General features: G+C 39.8%; 1 protein-coding gene across 3 annotated transcripts; it reads right to left on the reverse strand.

Moving 5' to 3' along the window:
• Window positions 1–600: 600 nt before the first annotated feature.
• Window positions 601–20,230, reverse strand: tom1l2a (target of myb1 like 2 membrane trafficking protein a). 3 transcript variants are annotated; one of them, XM_014980637.2, is made up of 16 exons: window positions 20,101–20,230; window positions 14,058–14,142; window positions 12,849–12,927; window positions 11,975–12,124; window positions 10,964–11,098; window positions 10,746–10,889; window positions 10,497–10,613; window positions 9,324–9,457; window positions 9,150–9,192; window positions 8,434–8,605; window positions 8,087–8,198; window positions 7,605–7,680; window positions 6,788–6,862; window positions 4,545–4,604; window positions 4,098–4,134; window positions 601–3,848 (listed from the first exon to the last, which is right to left on the reverse strand). In XM_014980637.2, the coding sequence occupies exons 1-16, from the start codon at window positions 20,150–20,152 to the stop codon at window positions 3,703–3,705; spliced, it is 1,617 nt and encodes a 538-aa protein (XP_014836123.1). In that variant the 5' UTR covers window positions 20,153–20,230; the 3' UTR covers window positions 601–3,702. The 3 variants fall into 3 exon arrangements, with proteins under 3 accessions (XP_014836123.1, XP_014836126.1, XP_014836128.1); XM_014980640.2 differs by lacking the exon at window positions 6,788–6,862 and having other exon boundaries at window positions 20,101–20,229; XM_014980642.2 differs by lacking the exons at window positions 4,545–4,604; window positions 6,788–6,862 and having other exon boundaries at window positions 20,101–20,229.
• Between the last annotated feature and the right edge of the window lie 10 nt (window positions 20,231–20,240).

Raw genomic sequence — 20,240 nt, forward strand, 5'->3', positions numbered from 1 at the left:
ACAGATGTTTTTTTTTTGTTGTTTTTTTTAACTGATACTCCTTTTACGTTTTATCTTGACAATCTCAATGTCAGAATCAGAAAAAAATAACCCTGAAACTTAAATCTGTCAAAAAAGCATTGGGAAAACAACAGTGTCTTCAGTCAGAAGCTTCTTCAAATACGACGCAATACAGACCGCTACAAGAGATCTTTCCTGCCAACAGCCATCACTATTTACAATAACTCTTTGAAGAATTTTAATGAATATAAGCTACCTTTAATTTCTCTTTGGGATCCAACTTCACACCACACATGTACATCAACTAGATCATTTAGTAAACAAAATAAACCAGTAATGTACTGCACATCTTTTATAGTACCTCTGGGGAACAAGATGTATCTGAAATGTCTGAAAATTTTCTTAAACAGTATTCCTTAAGGTTTTCTGGGAGTCTTTTAAAATTTCTCTTCTTAAAACCAGTGATTTTAAGACCAAGTCAAAAGAGATGAAGTTAAGATTCAGTTTTTTGCACAGCATCATGGGAACAAAATTTGTTACTGCCTACATGACTAAATGGAGAATGTATCCATAACCAATAATAAAAACAGACTAATGAGGTAGAGGTCACACATTGCTAGTGCTTTTATTGGGCAGTCACACACGTGCAAAGAGTCAAATACAAATCTGATTGTAAGTAATGGCAGCAGACAGTAAGGTACAGCCAAACAGACGTCGAACACCTGAGATGTCCAAACTTCGAGTACACACATTGTGCATTAATCCAGTTAATGACATACTGTATCCAAATATAGACAGCTAAGACATTTGTGAAAAACATTTTTGCAATCTTCGAAAAAAAAAGTAACGAAAACACTGTTACTGATCCAAAGACTTGTAAAACACAAATACTGAAAATAGCAGAAGTTTCATTTGAAATCACCTCTGACGACTTTCTTGGTATCTGTCATTGAACAACCTGCACAGTAAGAGTTTAAAAAAACAAACAAACAAAAGGACTACAATTAATATCTCAGTTACCTGGCAACCATATTAAAACAGTGGTAACGATACAGCATTAATACCAAGTAAAGATCAATACTACATTTGAACCAAGTTACATTTGAATATTACAATGGAGAAAATAAAATATTAATTGAGACTTTAGTAACTTTGTGAAAATAACAAATCATAGTTGTTTCCCTATAATCAGAGGTTCCGAATGAAAACTATTGATTCTAGTTATTTATTAGGCGTTTATATTGGTTTATATTGGGTAAAACTGGTACCGTTATAATTAAATAAAATTAAAATAAGGGGGGGGGGGGGATTTTCTTATTGGCTTGATAATTTCCATCTAAACCAAAGCAGAACTGTGGTTGGAAACATCTGTAACATAGGCAGAAATGTCATGCTAGAATAAACATCTGCCTCCCACCGCACCTAATAATGTTGTGAACGATACATGAACTATAATAATAAAATATAAAATAAATGTTAAATATTAAATCAGGAGAGTATTTTGACGTTTATAGATTTTATAGCATTAAATGTACGGGGACCTATCGGTGAGAATGCACATTTTTAAAGCTTGCATCATTCTAGTTTCAATACGCTGTCATGTAGGCAATTTTAAAGCCAGCACTGTTCATACTGATCATAAAAATAATGGAGGTTTTCCTATGCGAATGCCTAATATTGCTGCTTTATCAAAACTTAAACTTGATAGCCTGGTAGGAACCCAAACAAAAACTGGAGAGACGAAGAAACAAAAGCAGTGTGCAAAGTGAAGACATTTTTAAGATTCTTTCCCATCCCTAAAAAAATATTAACTTTACAAACACAAAAGACAAAAAAAAAAAAAAACATTTGTTTTTGCATCAAAGTGCAGATATCATAATTCATTTATAAAAAGTGTATTCTCTTTACTGTCCACGCATGTTTTGGTAATTAGATCTTATTAGAAATATTAGAGAGAAAAAAATGGTTATTTTGCTTGTTTTTAAAATAGAAAATGTTCAATTAAAACACAAACTAAAAATACAGTTTGTGACTGTAAACACAAACTAAGCTAAACTTTTATGTGTTTGTAGCCAATATATGGGGAAAAATTTTAATTTATATTGATTTACTTTTTTTAGTATAAAATGACATTAATCACTTTCTCCATGTCTTGATACAGGCAACTAATCTTGCATAAACTGACGATGAGGGATGTTTTGCTTGAACACCTGAAAAGGTACAGTCCCACCTTTTCCCCCTTCCCCATCAGAAAACAATCATGTGAGCCCATTATTTAAAAACCTTACCCCAACGATATATATTTGCAGTGATGTTACGATTTAAAGCATATATTTTGCTTGCGCAAGTTGAAGCTTGGACGGTGTCGTAATATAAGAAAACGAGACAACGTATGTTCATATGGTTCATGTTGTATATGTATACTTGAATTTAATATTTCATACTGGATTTTAATTCTGTCAAAAAAAGGAAAGGAAATTTGACTCTTTTTGTACATATCCAGAGAGGCATGTAATTCTTCAATCATCACATACGCACATTCGGAGGAGCGTTTTTCTTATGTAAAAGTTTATTTTTTCTAAAATTTTTGAAGAGTTAATAGTAAGATACATATTAACCCAATATTCAGATTGTGAGAAAGATGTCAAAAAAAAATCATCCTTCCCATTTATGAGCTTTTGTAGAACAGAGACGTTGAACTGTACAGAGTATAAAAACATCTGGCCTATTTTAATATCACTTTGCTTGTGATTTTACGGTTTTATCACTTGAAGTATTAAAAAAAAAACAAACATGTTTTTCGATCAATCACCAAAACATGCACTGACCTCCACAGTTTATCCCCAACGTTTTATACATTCTCTGTGTATAAATTAAAATCTTAGTTGGTCATTAAAGCCTTAACATTCTTTGGAATGGCTAAAAGGTGCTTGTAGCTGGTTGCTGTTCCCACTTCATGTTTGTATATATTTTTTTTGAATCTACAAAATAGCCAATGGGCAACTCTCTTCCCTTCAGTGCTTTGAAATGCGTTAATGAGTTTCCTTTTGTTGTCGTTACTATTACATTTCCCTTTTGGTTAGAGGTATGCCGTGAAATGCGTGGTTTATTGTGTTTTTCCAGAATATTTCTTCTTAATAATAAATCAGCCTCTTGTTTTGCAGTGTTATTGGCAAGCAGGGTGACACAGCATTTCTATCTATTAAGGATCCTTAAATGGAACATTTGCTGATTTAAAGACATAATCGATGAACCACAACCACCACTGTAGTACATTGTATAGCTTAAACCATTAGAAAAACAAATGCAATTAGCTGAATGTAGTAAAATAATATTCTAACTGTATGCCTGCAGTTTCTGTTCGTCTTAGCAGTAATATACTACATTCTTATGCCACGTGAGACGAGTTAGGTTGTCTTCATTTGGTGGGACTGCTGCAAATGAGCCGCGGGCCTGCAAGTTTTACATCCCGGACCTGTACATCCACTCATAGTAAAACTCAAGACGGCAGAGTGTGAAGTAAACGCCATTGACCTTAAAGGGTTTAAGCGTAGGAGGAGCAAGGAAGTAGAGCTCACTCGGCACACCACTTCCATTCAGTCGGCAATAAAACGGAACTAGAAGAGCTGCGTTTGGAGGGGAATTGCTTGCGATGACCTTCCGATTCCCCCGCTGGAGAAGCTAATGTTCGCTGCAAACAGTCTACAAGGCAAAGAGGGCGTCCTCCGTCCGCTCAGACTTCTTGTGGGAGCCGGTGGGGGGACGAGCGGGGTGAGGAGGGTTAGCTCCGGGGGGAGACGGCAGAGTGTCCGCTGCCTTAGCTCGCTCCTCCAGGAACTTATCAAACTCTGTAACGAAAAAAATAAATAAAACTATTCATCTCTGACACAGATATCAGTGGAAGAACAGTTCCTACTAAATCCGCACAATGTTTGAGCGATTGGGAAATACAAAGTTTTGCTTTAACCTTCCTGATCTTTTCCACATTCTGTCACAACACAACCATAAACATGTGGTGTTTTACTGGGATGTTATGTTGTTGCGTGGTTTTCTGAAAATCTGAAAAGTGTGGCATGGTTATGTATTCATTCAAGTACCTTCACTGGTCACTCCCTCCTCAGCAGCATCTCCTTTCTATTCAAAAGAAGAAAAAAATGCAGTTATAAAGACACAAACCTTTGTGAGACACCAGGAGGTCCCACGAGTCAAATTGTAGAGTTCACACCAGGTGGCTCATATTCATGCAAACTCATCACACCAAGAAACCTCCCTGAGCCCCTCCATGTCCTCAACAACATTCAACCAGTTAACTTTAGTAGGACAGACCCAAACGCAGTGTTAAGTCCAACATTTGTGGAACAAACAAGCTCAAAATGAAAAAAAAAAAGATGAAATAAATAACATGAAGTTAAAGGAAAGTATGATTAGTAACATAAAATGGATGGCTAAAATATGCTACTAAGGAAAAAGAGAGATGAGGAAAAGAAAAGAGGAGGGGTGAAAAAAAAAAAGAAAGTCAATGCATAAAAAAAAAAAAGTCTCACCACGTCAGCACAGAGCCACTCCTCTATATCATCCATGACAGAGGACTGCGATACGGGGATCTAAAGAACAAAGCCATGGACGAACCACAGGGTCGCACCAAAGCCACAAAAATAAGAGACAAGCAAACCCCAAAAAACATAAAACAGAGATACAACACACACAGACAACAAGAATCACCAAAACCTCACAGACTGAAAGGATAAAAAAAATAAACAAAAATAAAAAAGTAAAAAAAAAATTAAAAAAAAGAAAAAAAAAGGGGGGGGGGGACAAGAAAAAGCTTCTCTGAATATAATGAGCAGCTAATTAGCCAGCCTACATGTGAGAACGGGATCTCCCAGTTTGCATACGGCTCTCATTGATTTCACTGCGCTTGCATAGCTGAACAGCCCATGACTGATGTCGCACAGCCGCAGTCCTTATTCCACATCATTAGCTAATCAGCAAATCGCTTGAGCGGGGGATTCAGAGATTGATTGGATGCGGAAAGCTGGGAGCACGGGGACAGCGGGGAGACGGGACGGTCGTACGGAGCATGCACGCTCACGGCACGGAGCGCGGCGTGCAGCGGCGATGACGATGGAAGCCATGTCAGAGGGGATGGCATTTTGGCTCATTTGTGTCTGAACGAGGAGCTTGTAGCTGTGCTACAAAAGTTGGAAAACCTTTCACCAGAGTAAAAGCAGAACATTTAAAACTACTTTGTATTTATTAGAGCAAAATTAGCCTCATAAACCCCTTTAAAATTATTCCGATCTTATGAAATATTATTAAAATCTAAGTTCTCAATCTCATTAAATCATCACAGGTCAACAAAAGCCTTATTCCGAGGCCCTGTTTTACAGTACAAAATGCCGGGGGAGTTCTTTCTTTTTGTGAGAGCATAGTTTATGCAAAGGAGGAGCATATTAAAACACAGCTTGAGGCTAAAAAAAAAAAAAAAGCCCTTCAAAAGACAAAAAAAGTCATGCATCTATGAGAAAAGAGAAAAAATTGCAGAGAAGTGAAAAATAACACATCTGTCCCCAACACAAGTCAGTAAATGCAACATTTTGTATATAAAGTGAGATTAAAATAAAAGAATTAAACTCATAAGGCTATAAGTATCTATGTTAGTTGTTTTATTGAGATTATTTACAAGCGAAATGTGCAAGATCTTATAAAACTCCCCACAACACAGCAATCAGCGCCGTAGCATTAACTTTCTTTTCAATTATTTTCCAAAATATTGGAGAGAGCATGAAGACTAAAAACCTCTGTTTGATTTTCTGCACGACCTTGAGGCAGGTCGGTGTAGCCTGACATAGACCATTCAACAGAACTCTGTCTGCTTTGTCCTTGCACTTTTAGCACAGATACACCCCAATGTCAGGGCCGGCCCAAGGATGAATGGGGACCAAAGCTGGATTTCATTTAGGAGCGCGCCTGTAGTGACCGCTGCCTCCCAGCAACTTATTTGTCTGCATATTACATATTAAAAATACTTTTTTTTTTTTTTTTTTTTTAGAGTTAAATACTGAGACAAAGCTGAATTCCCAAAACTGACTGTAGCGTAAAGCGTCCTGGAGTTCAATGGACAAGATAAAACGCTGTACAAGTGCATCGCGCTCAAATTAACAAGCATCATTAGACCCAACATTATTCATATTCAAAATTTGAATCGGTGCGATTTTGCTGCATTGGGGTCATCGTGTAAGGTAAAATGAGTGTATGTCCACTCATTTTGTTTTAGTTCATGACTGCTAAGTGACGATGGAGCACATAAAAGCTTGATAAGAACCACTGGGTGCATTGTTAGAATTCAACACCGATAATGAACACAATGTTTAGTGCTCTGTCAAAAACAAAAACAGACAGTATAATAGAGGTGGGCAAAATTAGTTATCTTGAATAATGTTTCCATATTTTAAAAGAGAAACACCATATGAAAACTTTACATGCATAAAACTTAAATATTTTTCTCCCAACTAAATCCACTTAAAATACATGTTATAAAGTTTGACATTGTTGTTTGACATTTCATCACAATTTTCCCCCCACCACTAGAACACATCTGCATTTAAGATGGAAGTGAACGCTCAAGGAGATTAAACGCCGTTATTGGGATTGGTTAAGGATTTCAGACCACAGTGGTGAGGCGAGGCAAAACAGCAGCTGATGAAGATGATGGATGAAGCTAGCGTAGATGCTGGTAAACAGGACGGGAGGGCTAGGAGGACACACTGTGGATAAGAGTCCTCACCATTCCTTGGGTAATAAGCCAGCTGTCTATGGGCAGCTCCTGATCTGTTGGGTTATCATCCCCTTTTGCCCTCAGCTGAATCAACAACAGAATAAGACCTTACACAAGAGAAGAAAGGCCCCGCCACAGCAAAGCACACAGTCCAGAGGAAGAAGACAGAGGAGAAGTCAAAAGTGCAAGAGACGACTTTCATTCACAGGGAATAACGAAAAAATAAGAACAAAAAAAAGAAATGTATCATTCCGTAAAGATGGAAATGAGAAAAACAAAGTGGGGGGAGGAAAGAATTAGAATTCTATAAAAAAAAAAGTGAAATATCTTAAAAGGAAAAACTACTTGATGAAAATTGCTCGGAATTTGGGAACACACGACGAGATAACTTCCACGTAAAACTCCAACGTTTGCTGAGGAACAAAGGACAGAAAATCTTGGAACTAGTTTCAGACTCCTGGGTTGAAGAGTCTGGGAGAACCAACTGCTATCATCCATTTTTAATCCATCCTTTTAAATGATAAAAAGATCCAGAGTGAACATGACTGTAACTTCAAACGTCACTGGTTTTTAATCCAAACTTGTCCACTTGCTTTCATCTGGAATTAGTGTTGTAAATATAGCCAACAGCTTCAGTTAAATAATTATACAAAAAAATACACACTGTAAAAAATACAGTATGACCTACACTAGACTGTAGGGACCCAAAAATCTGACAGATCTGTAAAAACGTCTTGACTTAACCCTAATATAAATACCCCCCCCCCACCCCCTCCACGATTTACATGGTAAATCTGACACAAAGTGGACGCTTTGATGTACTCACCCCACTTGTGTTTTGTTGCCTCACGTCCAAAGCAGAGGCCAAGCCTCCCAGAGCATGGGGGTCTTCATATTTTACACTGTGCACCAAACCAATGAAAACTAAAGTTAACACTGGCCATTCAGAAGCAGAAAAGTGAACAAAACACAGATCAGATTAATTCTGAAGCAGGGAATCGGACCTCTAACCTCTGTGGAATTGGTGTTAGTGCCGTTATTGTGTAAGGTAAACATCATAAATTAAAGAAACCCCACAATACAGTGGGAGGGAAAGTGTAGCAAACAAACATAGAAGCTTGAGGCAGAATGTAAAAGATCATGGTTTGAGAACGACGATAATGAGAACAGTGAGGGATCAACCCACAGCTGCATAATTGCCACTTGGTATCAACCCGACGTCTATGGAAATGTCCACAAGAAAACATACGGAAGGAGGAATTTGCTAATTTAACACAAAATAAAGACTTTACTGATATTAAAACTTACTTTTTGCGCTGCTCCGCCAGTGAGCTGCTCCTGGTTTGGGCAAACATGTCAAAGTCGTCCTTGTGGCCCGACAGAGACGTGAGGGTACCGCTAACACTGTCAGAACCCACATCTGGAACAAGAGACGAGGAGGGAGGACTGGATGATTTTGACAAAAATAATTAGGTCCCGAATAAAAACACACTTAAAAAAAAAAATCTAAATCAGGAACTAAATATGGAAAGAAGAAGATTCTAGCTATACTGACTATATTATATGAACTAATGCTCATTCTAAGACCTCCCAACAGGAGAACTTTTTCCTGTTCTTTGGATCTTTTAGAAAACTAATCATAGCTTTGGACCTACCAAGACTAGCGAGTGCAGTAGATATGGAGGCTGTGGAAGGGTTGTGGGCCGGGGAGGCCGTGGCTCTGTGGGCGGAGCTGGACGAAGGGCTGGACATAACTCTGGGTGTAACCACGGCCGGGGAGCCCGGGCCCAGGTCTATGAGGTTGTCTTCTGTCGGCTCCGCTAACATCTGAGAGGACAGACAGGAAAACAGAAACTTTAAACTTAAATAAGCGTGAATACGCAAGGTTTGAGATGACGGAATAGCCGATAACGGTTTTGCAGATTAACTAAAATTGTGGTTTATACTGAAGTTTTCTTTCACAGATTGATTGATATGAAGTGTCTCCTATTAGACTAACACCCGGGTTTGACCATTCCAGCCAATATTTTTGAATCGGCTTTGCAAAAGAACAGAGGTACATCGCCTCCCAGAAGTACACTTTCAACTTGAACGTTTCTCATTCAGCAGGATTTAGTGCGATGGACCAACACAAGTGTGACGTTACTGTAAATCAAAGTGACCCTGGTTTATGAAATGACTCACAATTATCTCAATTTGTTTTAGCCACGTCTCCTAAAACTGCCTTTAACTAAATCTTTTGAGGTACATCAGTGACTATTTGCTTCCGATTACACAAACAAATTAAGCTTGAAAAAAAGTCTCAATTAAATGTCAAAAACGTGCTGCTTCTTTTCCCCCCACAAGCACAGTCTCTCTCGACGACACTTACCCCGTTGTTTTGTGCAGCTCTGCCCGATCTGTATCTCTCATACCTGTGAGCGACGGAAAATCACTTTCATATTCAAACGCCATATGACAGAGGCGTTTATCAAAAACAAATGCTTCAGAAGAACGAGTTCAACGATCAGAGCATGTTCTGTGACATTCATGCATTAGGGGGCACCTCTCGTATCGAAGGAATATGTTGTTGAGGTCGTCGTTGACGTGCAGCAGCTCCTCGGTCACTTCCTCGTTGGACACGCGACTTATCAGCTCGACCACTCTCTGCTGCATGGCGCGGCACGTTCTGTTCAGCTCCTGGGCGGGAGGGACACGCCGACAGATTGACGCGCGCGGGGAAGGGACACAGAAAACAAAAGAGCTGTGAGGACCCCACAGCGCGGCGTGAAAAAAAAAAAAACAACAAAGAAAACCCCGCCAGCCCAGAAACAGAAAACATGTTATGGTGAAAACAGAACTGCGCCGAGGTTTTACAAACAAATATCCGTAACCGAGATGAGAATATTTGCTCAACTTCATCCAATGTGATTCCGTAGCACAAAAGATATTAACATGACGATCATAACTGGCAGCAGCTTGCGAGCAGCAAGCCAGATCAGTGGGGCTGACACGAATACCTGAGTGGATTTGGCCGGAGGAGATTAAACTCTGCACGGGTCCCTGTAACGCTGGCCGATTGCCAGTTTGGAGAATTTCACCTCTATTCCTCAGTCTCGCACCTCTTTAAACCGATGACGGTGTGAAAACTTGGCACACTGCACCCCCTGGTGGACGCTTAGTGCTATAACAACTCATTTTGGATGCGACAACAGGAAAACGTTTAATTTTGAAATACTTTTAAGTAAAGAAAGGTTGTAGTAACACACACCTTCCAATTCCGACTAAGTTAAAGTAACTGCTAACACTTAGCAGCTGCTCAAGCTATCAGATTCTGTCACAGGAGCCCAAACTTGCTGACATTTAATGCGTTTCTCCTTGTTAACTTGTTGTCATAGTTACACTAAGGTCAGTTCCTGACTAAACAATCGAGTCTATTTCCATGTGGACTGGGAGAAAAACCTGGGCTTCAAAGGAGGAGAGAGTTTTTCCTTGAAAGCAGCCTGACCCGGTCTGGTGAAAAGCCCTGATTGACCTGAGGGGCCTGAACTGAACTAAATGCATCACATGCTACGCTAACATGTATCTTGTTTTAGCGAAGATCGGAAACCAGTGAAGCTTACCAATTGGTAACTCAATGGCAAGGGTAAAGTATTCATTCTCCATGTGTTTTTGAGATTATAAGACTGTTCACATATGAACATTAGTAGAGTTTGAAGCATCACAGTTCAAATGTTACCTGGAGCAGCTCTAGGTCAGAAGCGTCTTCCTGGCCGGGGACCAGCTCCGTAAGCATCTCTGACATGACTTTGATGTTTCCTCTCACGATGTCCAGCTCGCTCCGCAGCCGGGCGATCTGAAAGCACAGCAACTCCATGAAGGGCTCCCAGTCCATTCCTGCTGACGACGTCTTCAAATCGCATTTTGCTCATTGCGCGATTACAAAATCCGCGGCTGAAAGCGCAGCTGTGGAGCTGCGGGTCATCACCTGTTCAGGGGTGGCAGTGACGGGGCTGGGGATGTTGGAGGCCTGCGTGGCGGTGGGAGTGGGCTGAATGGGTTTAGGGCTAACAGCAGCCGAGGCGTTAGGAGCGAGGTACTTCATCATCGCTGGGTCCACTTCAGGCGTGCCCTGCGATTCGAGAGGGAAAAACTGAGCAAAAGCACCTCTGCTGACGAACATGCATAAGGAGTTTGTATTCCTGCCCTCTGCGGCGTGTGGATGGGAGACAAAGCATCCAGGTCGGCCATTGGAAACTCAACGCCTTTCCTCTTCAGCTCCTCATAAATGTGAACCACGCCAGTCAGGTCAGGACTGCTCCTGAAGGCATCGGCCCAGGACTGTTAGGAAAAATAAATAAACGAATGAGGCAAATGTTTAGCTTCTTTTTTTTCTTTCCACTGAAAATGAAGGTGAGTGAATAAAGCATCTTCCTCGATAAATATTTAACTGTGTAAACATTCCTTCTGCAAACACTGATAAATAAGTAAACGGTCGCCATCTGTTGGCTGACGTGACCTCATGTAGTAAAAAAAAGCAACACTGGAAACATCTTACAAGTGGAGCATAAGGGACTCACCTGACCTGCGGTAGTTTGCGAAACTACCTTTGAACTTTTCAACACTTTGTTGTGGTGCAACCACGCAATTCAATGAGCTTCGAATTTGAAGTGACAGATCAACACAAAGGAGCACATAATTGAAAAGTGAAAGAGAAAGATGCAGAGTTTTCTTCTTTTTTTTTTTTACAAAAAATAAAATATACCCATTTTTAAAAATGTGCCAGTTTTCTTCAAAAGACGTAACAAAATGCGGAGTAGTTCTGGAAACACAACTCGCTAGAGGATGCAAAAGATGTGAGGCCGAAGCTGCAGGTTCGCCTTTCAGCAGGACGACAACCCTAAACACATAGCCAGAGGTACACTGGCCCAGTTAAAGTCCACACCTAAATCCAATTAACAGTCTGGCAAGGCTTGAAAACCATTGTTCATAGAACCTTTTCTTAAAATCCGAGTGAGCTTGAGCTACCTTGCAAAGGTTGAGCAAAACAAAATGTAAAAAGGTTCTATGAAACTTTTAGCAAAGCAATGTTTGTTATGTACCACAGCACCGCTGATTAGGGCAGCTGTAAGCAGGAAAAAAGTAACGATGCACTTATAACATTATAGAAATAGTTACAACACACAGGAAAAAAATAATTAGAGAAAGGTCCATTACTTGTATGAGGGACAGAACTTTGTCTTGCACTATTGTGGGAGGATTGGCTTTGGGGGAGATGATTTTGACCAGGACGCCGTCAATGAAATCTCTGTGGGCCACGTGGATGTGAAACCTGTGACCGCAGTTCTTTACACACGTCTCCAACACCTGCAGAAAGAAAATCGGTCACGCAGAGAGACGTTACAAGCAGAGCAACGGAGGAGGAAGTTGAGGAATTTGCACAGGCAACAAAGTTTGGTTTGGCAGAAGCTCGGTGTTCTGCCGTTTGGCATAAATGGTAACGGTCTGTGTTTTTTTACAGACATCCAAAGTATTCTAGAGGCTTTTATATGAGGCACAGAAGGGACAGAAGGGAAAAAAGGAAACAGTGGAGGAAAAACAAAAAGGAGGATCAACATAAGGAAGGATACAAGAAAGAAAGGAACACAAAAAAGCAAAAAGCAGACCTGTCAATACACTATCAAATAAAAGTCACTGGAGCCAAAAATAATCCTTTAAGAATGGAAGTGAAAACACAGGGAAGAAATAATGAAAAGACATAAGGAAGGACAACATTTGAGATTGTGAATGCAATCTTTTTTCACACTTAGATGTTGAAAATACTAAATTGAAAACTTTTCCAGGCAAAAAGTTTGGAAAGTTCACATACTGCTGAACTTCCTGCATACCACAGGAAGTGAAGGACGACTCATTTCTACAGTCCATTAACTGAACAGGAAAACTAACTGACCAACTCATTTTCTCATGTTTTTTTTTTTTTCATTCAAATGTGTTTGTGCACATTCAAGTTTTTCTGCAACACATCCGAGCTTCCTCTGCTCAAAGCTCAATGCGGAATCGCCACGTCCAGCTGAACGTACGAACAACCTACCGTCAGCGCCAGCATGACCTCTCTGTAGTTCTTGTTGCCGCTCAGTCTCTTCTTCAGGGCCCGCATGGCGTCTTTCGGCCTGGAAGGGAGAACAGCGTTGAGTCGTTGAGTGCCCCCGCTGCGAGCGAGCAGAACACCTCGGACTTCGCTGGAATGGAGGATTTTCGGGGTCGCGATAACAGATGCCGGTCTGTCTGCGAGTGAAACTATTTGAGTGAGACTGAGAAGAACTGTCACACCATCTGCCTGTCTTCCCCCCTTCTGAATGACGACAGAAAGCCTCTCCCAAAAGGCAAGATCAAAGCTACCCATGCATAAAGAGCTCAGGCTGGCTTCCTGCCTAATACTGCCCATCCCTTCAATGAAGATGGGGCATAATAAGCTCTTATGAGCTCATTCATAAGCGCATAACAGGTACTTAGCAAGGCTGCTGAAACTGATAGAGATGGATGTAGACAAAAAAAAATACAGTCAGAATTTTCGTCTTTTTTTGTGCACGAAGCACACGAGCGCAATCGGAGGACATATTTCAGATTCTTTTGTTTTTTGGGCGTTGCCTCTGTTTTGTTTTATCTTGTTCAAGTGCACGCCATCTGCTGTCACACTTTTAAAAAAAGCTTTGTGTGCAAAAGGCACACACAGCATGTGTTAGGATGACAGCTAACAAAGGTTACTCAAAACATATTCAGAATCTCCCGAACTTCAGCTTTTTTTTTGTTTGTTTTTTTTTTTGGGAGTTTAATAGTTTCGCCGAACATCTTAAAGACAAAATGTTCTTTTTTTTTTCTCTCCAGATCTGCTTTTGTTGAAAGCTGGCAGTGAGAGTGGCAAAATGAGAAGGAGAGAGAGAGAGAGAGAGAGAGCCTGCACTGGAACCGATCTGCTAAATCTGCCAGCCTCATGCTTCACTGCAAACCGGGCCCGGCTGAGGATCTGAAATCTTTCATTCATTCAGTCAGTGACACAGGAAAAACAACAAACAAAAGGAGTTTTTGTCTGGTGTGCCGACTTCTGGCAAAACAACAGTAGGCAGTGCATTATTCGCTTCAGTCACTCGCTCCGCCCGCCCGCCCGCCCGTCCGTCCGTCTTGCGATAAGACGGTGAAAGCTTTGTCGCAAGCTGCCGTGGGAGTCTAAGTGTTTTTGGACCACAGAGCAATAAGAACCCAAGACCAATAACAACACCGTTAACGAACAAAAGTCGCTCACCCCTCGTCTGTCTCGTTTATGATGTCACAGATCTCCATGTTCAGAGTCCAGTCCTCACTCTGTAGGCCTCCGTCTGTGGCTCTCTCTGGAGGAAGAACACAAGAGACGTCAACCAGACTTCTAGTGACTTTCTGCATATATGAAAAATGAAAGCATATAGAAAAATGTTAATTTTATAATATAATATAGTATTATATTAACCAATATAATAAGTGTTATGGCTCCCCTAAGTTTACAACCTAAAGATCAGCGACACCAGCCAACCAATTAGCCAAATGTGCTTTGACCAACAATCATCAGGTCAAATAAATAAGAAGCTACAGATTGTTTTTATTTACTAAATGCATTAAAGCACTTTTTGCAAGTCTGTTCACACAACACAGCAGGATGTACTTGGGAGGTGGGGGGGAAACAGGGGTGTTTGGGAGCGAACGTGCTGACAGTCAGGAGGATCTTTTGCTTCTCTGTTTAACTCAAAGCAACTACAAGGGAATCAGCAGAACATTTTTCCTTTCAAAGTGTCTTTGATTGAATTTTTTTTTAATTAATCCATAATTTCAGTAGAAACATGATACCTTAAAAGCAAATATGAATTCTAAAAATGTACGGATTAGACTTTTCTTGTCCGGCATTGATTTCCAGAATCTCTGAGGTCGTGCCTATCGATTCAGTAACATTTCTCCTCTTGAGGACTCGAATAGTTCAGGGGGAAAAAAATCTGCTCCAATGTTCTGAGGTAGATGTTGCACCGTTAAATCCAACACCTTATTAAGGAATTACAAAAATATGTTCACTTCTGCGTCATTTCTGCTAATGTCCCTAAATTTGATCAGGTGCTTACTGAAATCATGGATCAATGCATTCTTAACAGGAACAGTGATGGTTTAAATCCACTGACTGGAAGTAATTACTATCTACAAATACACTAATCCCTCAAAGCGCTTTTCACCTAGCTGCATCCACAAACACAGATACAGAGATAAGTAGACAACTTGGGGTTAAGTGCCTTTCTCAGGGACACATCCACAACAGCTCATCCTACTGAATCATATGTAATCATAAGGATTTTGGATTTTTCAGCATTTCGCCTGGTGGTTACTGATCCGGGCTGATGAGGGGGAAAAAAGGGAATAATTCTCATATCTAAATAAAACCGGTAACATCTCAAAGGTACTGATCAGTAAAATCCTGACTGATGCATCTCTAAAAGTCACACTTTGTAACCAATCCAGTGAGCAGTTAATAGCAAATCAAGCTACAGGAAGTAGTTCAGACCACATAAGATGAGAAGTTGCTGCAAAAGTCTAGTGTTATTTTTTTTATGCATTTAAATTGTTGAACATTGAAGCACAAAGCCCTCAACAATGCGGTCAAGCAGAGCGTTTGCTAATGCCTGGGTTGAAATGTTACGCAAATGTTCACAACAAAACGGTATTCTTTCCGGTCAGGAGGAACGTTAGTTCCTGACCAAAGTCTTGTGTTAATTTTGTGCACAACTCATGAACCCACAACTACATTTGAAGAAAACACTGTCTTTGAAAAACAGCTACATAGAGTGATAGAATTACATTTAGCAGAAAGTAATGAAAACAAGCTGATGGAGTCTGTTTGTTTGCCAGCTCCGTTACAGATCAGCAAAACACAGACATTACAATGAACGAGGCATCAAAATAAAAAAAAAAATAATAAAAAAATCACATTAGTTATATTGCCTCTTTTAGAGGCCATGTGTAAACATCATCTGTTATCCGTCCTTACTGCTGGAAATGTCCTCCTTTTGTCCTGTTTAACTTTCACACACTGCACACCGGCTTTAAATACTTTAAAGCAGCTGCCTTTGAAGTGAAAAGTCAACACACACACACACACACACACACACACACACACACTCTTCTCTTTTAAAAAACCTTTTGGATAGAGGTAGGGGATGATGAGTGTGATGAGCTGAAACTCAGGGTGGTGATGTTTTTTCTGTTCAGAATCTTAGCAAGCTGCCTGACATATTACTAGTTACTATTTATTGTAATTAATTAGGCTATGATTTATTCCAATTAGAAATTAGCTTTGTCTTTGTTTCGTTTTTTTAAAGCTGGCTTGCATTCGGTGTCGTCTCCCAGCCTCTCTCTCTCCTTTTTTTAATTTTTTTTTATTGGCCGACAGCAACACGCATGTGAAGTTGAGTCAGCGATCGCATCTGCAAAAAAAGATGGAGTCATGTAGAAAAATTTAACCAAAGCTCTTAGAACGCTGCGTCCAACTTCTGCGTCTTAAGAGCGTCTAGAAGTAGAGTTTGGAGGAATTAACCACAACACTCTTCCTTTAAGCTCCTCTAACGGATTGAGGAGTCAGGGCGGGACAGAGCAAGAGTGGCCGAGACGGAACGAAGAGGAAGAACAAACAAGAGAGAAGAGTCGCAATGGTGTTAAACAAGGACAGCTTTGGTAAATGAAATAAAGCACATTGGTTTAGTGTCAAAACCCTCCCAGCCCCCACAGGTCTTAGTAACTGATAGCAAAACTGAAGCCAGCTGATCACGTGTCTCTCGACGGTGACGAGCTGTACCACGTACTCGCCAACAAAGCTGCAAAGTTCCTCTCCGGCCCATCTCTCCTTACAACTGCTTGCCCTGTCCACGTTTTGTTCAAATGTTTAATCTTTGCTGTCCTAGCCAGCAATACCAGTTGTTCAGCAAATCCCACAAAACATTAAAAAATAAGAATAATAAAAAAAAAAAAAAAAAAAAAAAAGACCGGACATGCATCTGTCCTCTTGTACCATCTTTGGGCCAAGTAAAATGATCGGTTGTCTGTCCCCTGCAGGGTACGGATCACAATTACTTGGTCAGAGCCGCACAGGGTGCAGCAACCCGTCTGCTGTCTGTCTGGGGATGCAGACAGCTCTGTGAAATGGTGAAACTCAAGATGTGCAACACCATGCGAACTACTGCACGAAGCAGAGGGACGACGGCACTGTAAAACACAAAATAATGATCGTCCTTTTTTATTTAAGTTCATTAAATTACCAAACAATGAGCAAAAAAAAGTTATTATGAAACTTTTTAAGATGTTTTCTAAGGTTAATTATTTTTGCTGATAATAGCACCACAAATAATCAATAATCCAAAGCTAGTTTAAAAAAAAAAAAAAAAAACACCTTCTCAAATTTCTCAGTTCTATAAATCTCCAGATTTGTCTGTTTTAGAAATTCGAATGTTGGACATAGTTCCACAACATATTTATATTTATATATATATATATGAGTGGCAATGCTTTGTCCTTCTTCTGGCAACTAAAATAGTGATTTTGACAAAAACCTAAACTTACATATGGCAATCTGAAATTAAAGTACACAATCTAAATAAAAAATAAAACAGATGATATTCTGAACTGCAACTTTTAAACAATGGAATAAGGAATATTCTTCTATTTTCCATATTTGTCAAGACTTGGAAAACGATAATATCAAATTCCATATTTTTTTTAAAACGTCACGAAGTTAGTCAATGCAAAGTTGGCACTACTAACAAAAATATAACTGTAAAACAGCTCAAATGAATGCATGTAGATATTTGGCTCCAATATAAAATCAAAACATTGAAACACTGCATTCAGAAGATTACAGATATGAGTACATAGATGCATTTCAATAAATTAAGTCATTAAAAGGTTAAGCAACATAATTCAAAAAGAGGAAACTTGTTTTCTAGATTTACTTACATCAGTTTTCCAAGTTTTCAGCCTCTCAAGAAATAAGAGTTTAGGTCCAATGAAAAAAACATTTAAAATGATGAAATTAATTAATTAATTAATTACATCATAACGATGGGAGTGACTGACAACTTCCCATTTATCCAGAAGACTGGCATCGACACCCTCTACAAGTATTGAAGAACAATAACGAGAAGCTTCGTGGAAGGAAAAAGTGTGTTGGAAAAATGTTGCACAAGTGACACGGATAATCACAGCCTTGGAAAAAACCGTGAAGCAGAGAGAAGAAAAAGATCTGGACTGCAAGTCAGATGATTGAAGTCGAGTATGAATTTTCGATCATTTAGGGAGACGATGTCATCTGTTGGTGTTGGTCTAATGTGTTTTATGAAGTACAAAGTTGGCAAAATTGTAGTCATTTATGTTTCCCTCTGCCAACAAGTACTAATGTGATGCTGACTTCATTTTCCAGCAGCACTTGCTCCCTGTTTACACTTCCAAAAATGTAGCAGATTTGATTAAATTAAAAAATGCCTGCTTTAACAACTGTTGTTATGCTGGAATGGCCATAAATCTGGCCTAGAGAATCTATGGAGTGCTGCCAACAGGAGGTCGCAAAACATACAATCCAACAATGCAGACCAGCCAAAGCTTAAACAACCTGAGCTTTCTCGACACTACTGTGGAAATAGTTCAGATTTAATGATCATGGGTCCTCGTCATGAAATCTGAGTGACCTTTCTAGCAAAAATATTTTGTGATGCAGCAAAGTATTGACGAAAAGCGCTAAATATGGCATACGTCTCAAAATTTTATGTATAAAAAGATTTTGTGTTTTTTTTGTGTGTGTGCAAGTCGATGACACAAGATCCAAATGCGATGTATTATATTTATGGTAAAAATCAATGCAAGAGGAGCGCTGATCAAGTGCTGTGTGCATATGCAGCGGAGTACATTTGATTAGATTTAAAAATTCTAATTGAAGAATACATTACTGATACAAAAGGAAAATTAAACGTTGTCGTAACTTATACTATCCCAGGCTCTTTAAAGAGTTATTGTAGATACTGATGGCTGTGGGCAGGAAGGATCTCCTGTAGCAGTCTGTATTACAGCAGTTGTGACGAAGCCTCCGACTGAAGACACCTCTGTGAAGAGGATGCTCAGGGTTGTTGCCTGTAATTTTCTTAATTTTAGGAAGAATCTTTCTAATCTCCAGTGGTTCTTCATCAGGTTGTTCAGACCTGCAAGTCCCTGACTCTGATGATGATGATGGCAGAAGAGATTACACTCTCCACAAACAGACCGATAGAAGATATGGAGCATCTCAATGCAAACACTGACGGACCTAAGCTTCCTCAAGATTACAGTCGGCTCTGTCCCTTTTTATAGATGGCTTTACTGTTGCGCATTTATATTCCTCAACCACTTCCACTTCTTCTCCCGTGATGGAAATAGCATTTGTCTTATGCAAGTTTCTTTTGAAATCTACAATTATCTCCTTTGTTTTGTTTACTCAGCTTTTCGTCCGTCTATGACACACCTGACGTTTCCAGGTCATCTGAGTATTTCTGCAGGTGACAGGAGTCTGATTTGTGCTTTAAGAACTGGGCAAATCATTGAATATTTGTTTGGTGTACTATTGTTATTTTTAAAGAAACTTAATGTAGGGGTTTGATTTGTTATAAGCCATATTCATCACTCCTGCCAGAAATAAATACTTGAAATATAATCTGCGTGTAGAAAAATAACTCACATTAGTTCCATCATTGTAATCACATTACTGAAATAAATAAGCGAATATAATTATTTGCACCTGTTTCATCTTCCTACATGTTTTATTCTATGATCAATCAAAACAATTAACTGGCGTAGATCCTGTGTAATTTAAAACTGCACAAACATGGGGTGTGGTACACCAAACTGCTTCCTTCTCTGCTTCAGCTCTGCAATAAGTAACACATTATTAGACGGTCTGGATGTTTTGCGTTAAAAGCGACAGTGACCAAACACTGTGGTCAATCTCGGCAAGCCATCTAAACAGTCAAATATCATCACTTGTCACGAAATCTCAGTGATTTATCTTCCTTAGAACCTGCAAGTCTCTGCTCTCACAGATAAAGGGGGATTTACCAGAACGAGAAAAGAGAGTAAAGAGAAGTTACTCAGATTTTCTGGCTAACGTTAGCAGAGAGCTCATTCCGAGGGGATGACGTTGGCTAGGAAGATGCCAGCAAAGCTCGCTCTATTCTCCCAACGTAAGAGTGATTTCTAAATATCTCGGTGTATCAACAAGACAACACATCTCTAATAAACACCTTCGCAGCTTCACCTACCTATACACTGGCCCACAGGCGTGCTGTAAGGATTTCCAAGAAGAAACTCCATTTTGACAACAAACGATCCGCTTTGGAAATGACGGAGGCTGAGGCCCAGAGGCTGCCGCACGGGTAAGCCCCGCCCACTCCTCAATCCT

The sequence above is a fragment of the Poecilia mexicana genome, unplaced genomic scaffold, assembly GCF_051168715.1.
Source record: "Poecilia mexicana isolate PSO_F unplaced genomic scaffold, ASM5116871v1 scaffold_8, whole genome shotgun sequence".
NCBI lineage: Eukaryota > Metazoa > Chordata > Actinopteri > Cyprinodontiformes > Poeciliidae > Poecilia > Poecilia mexicana.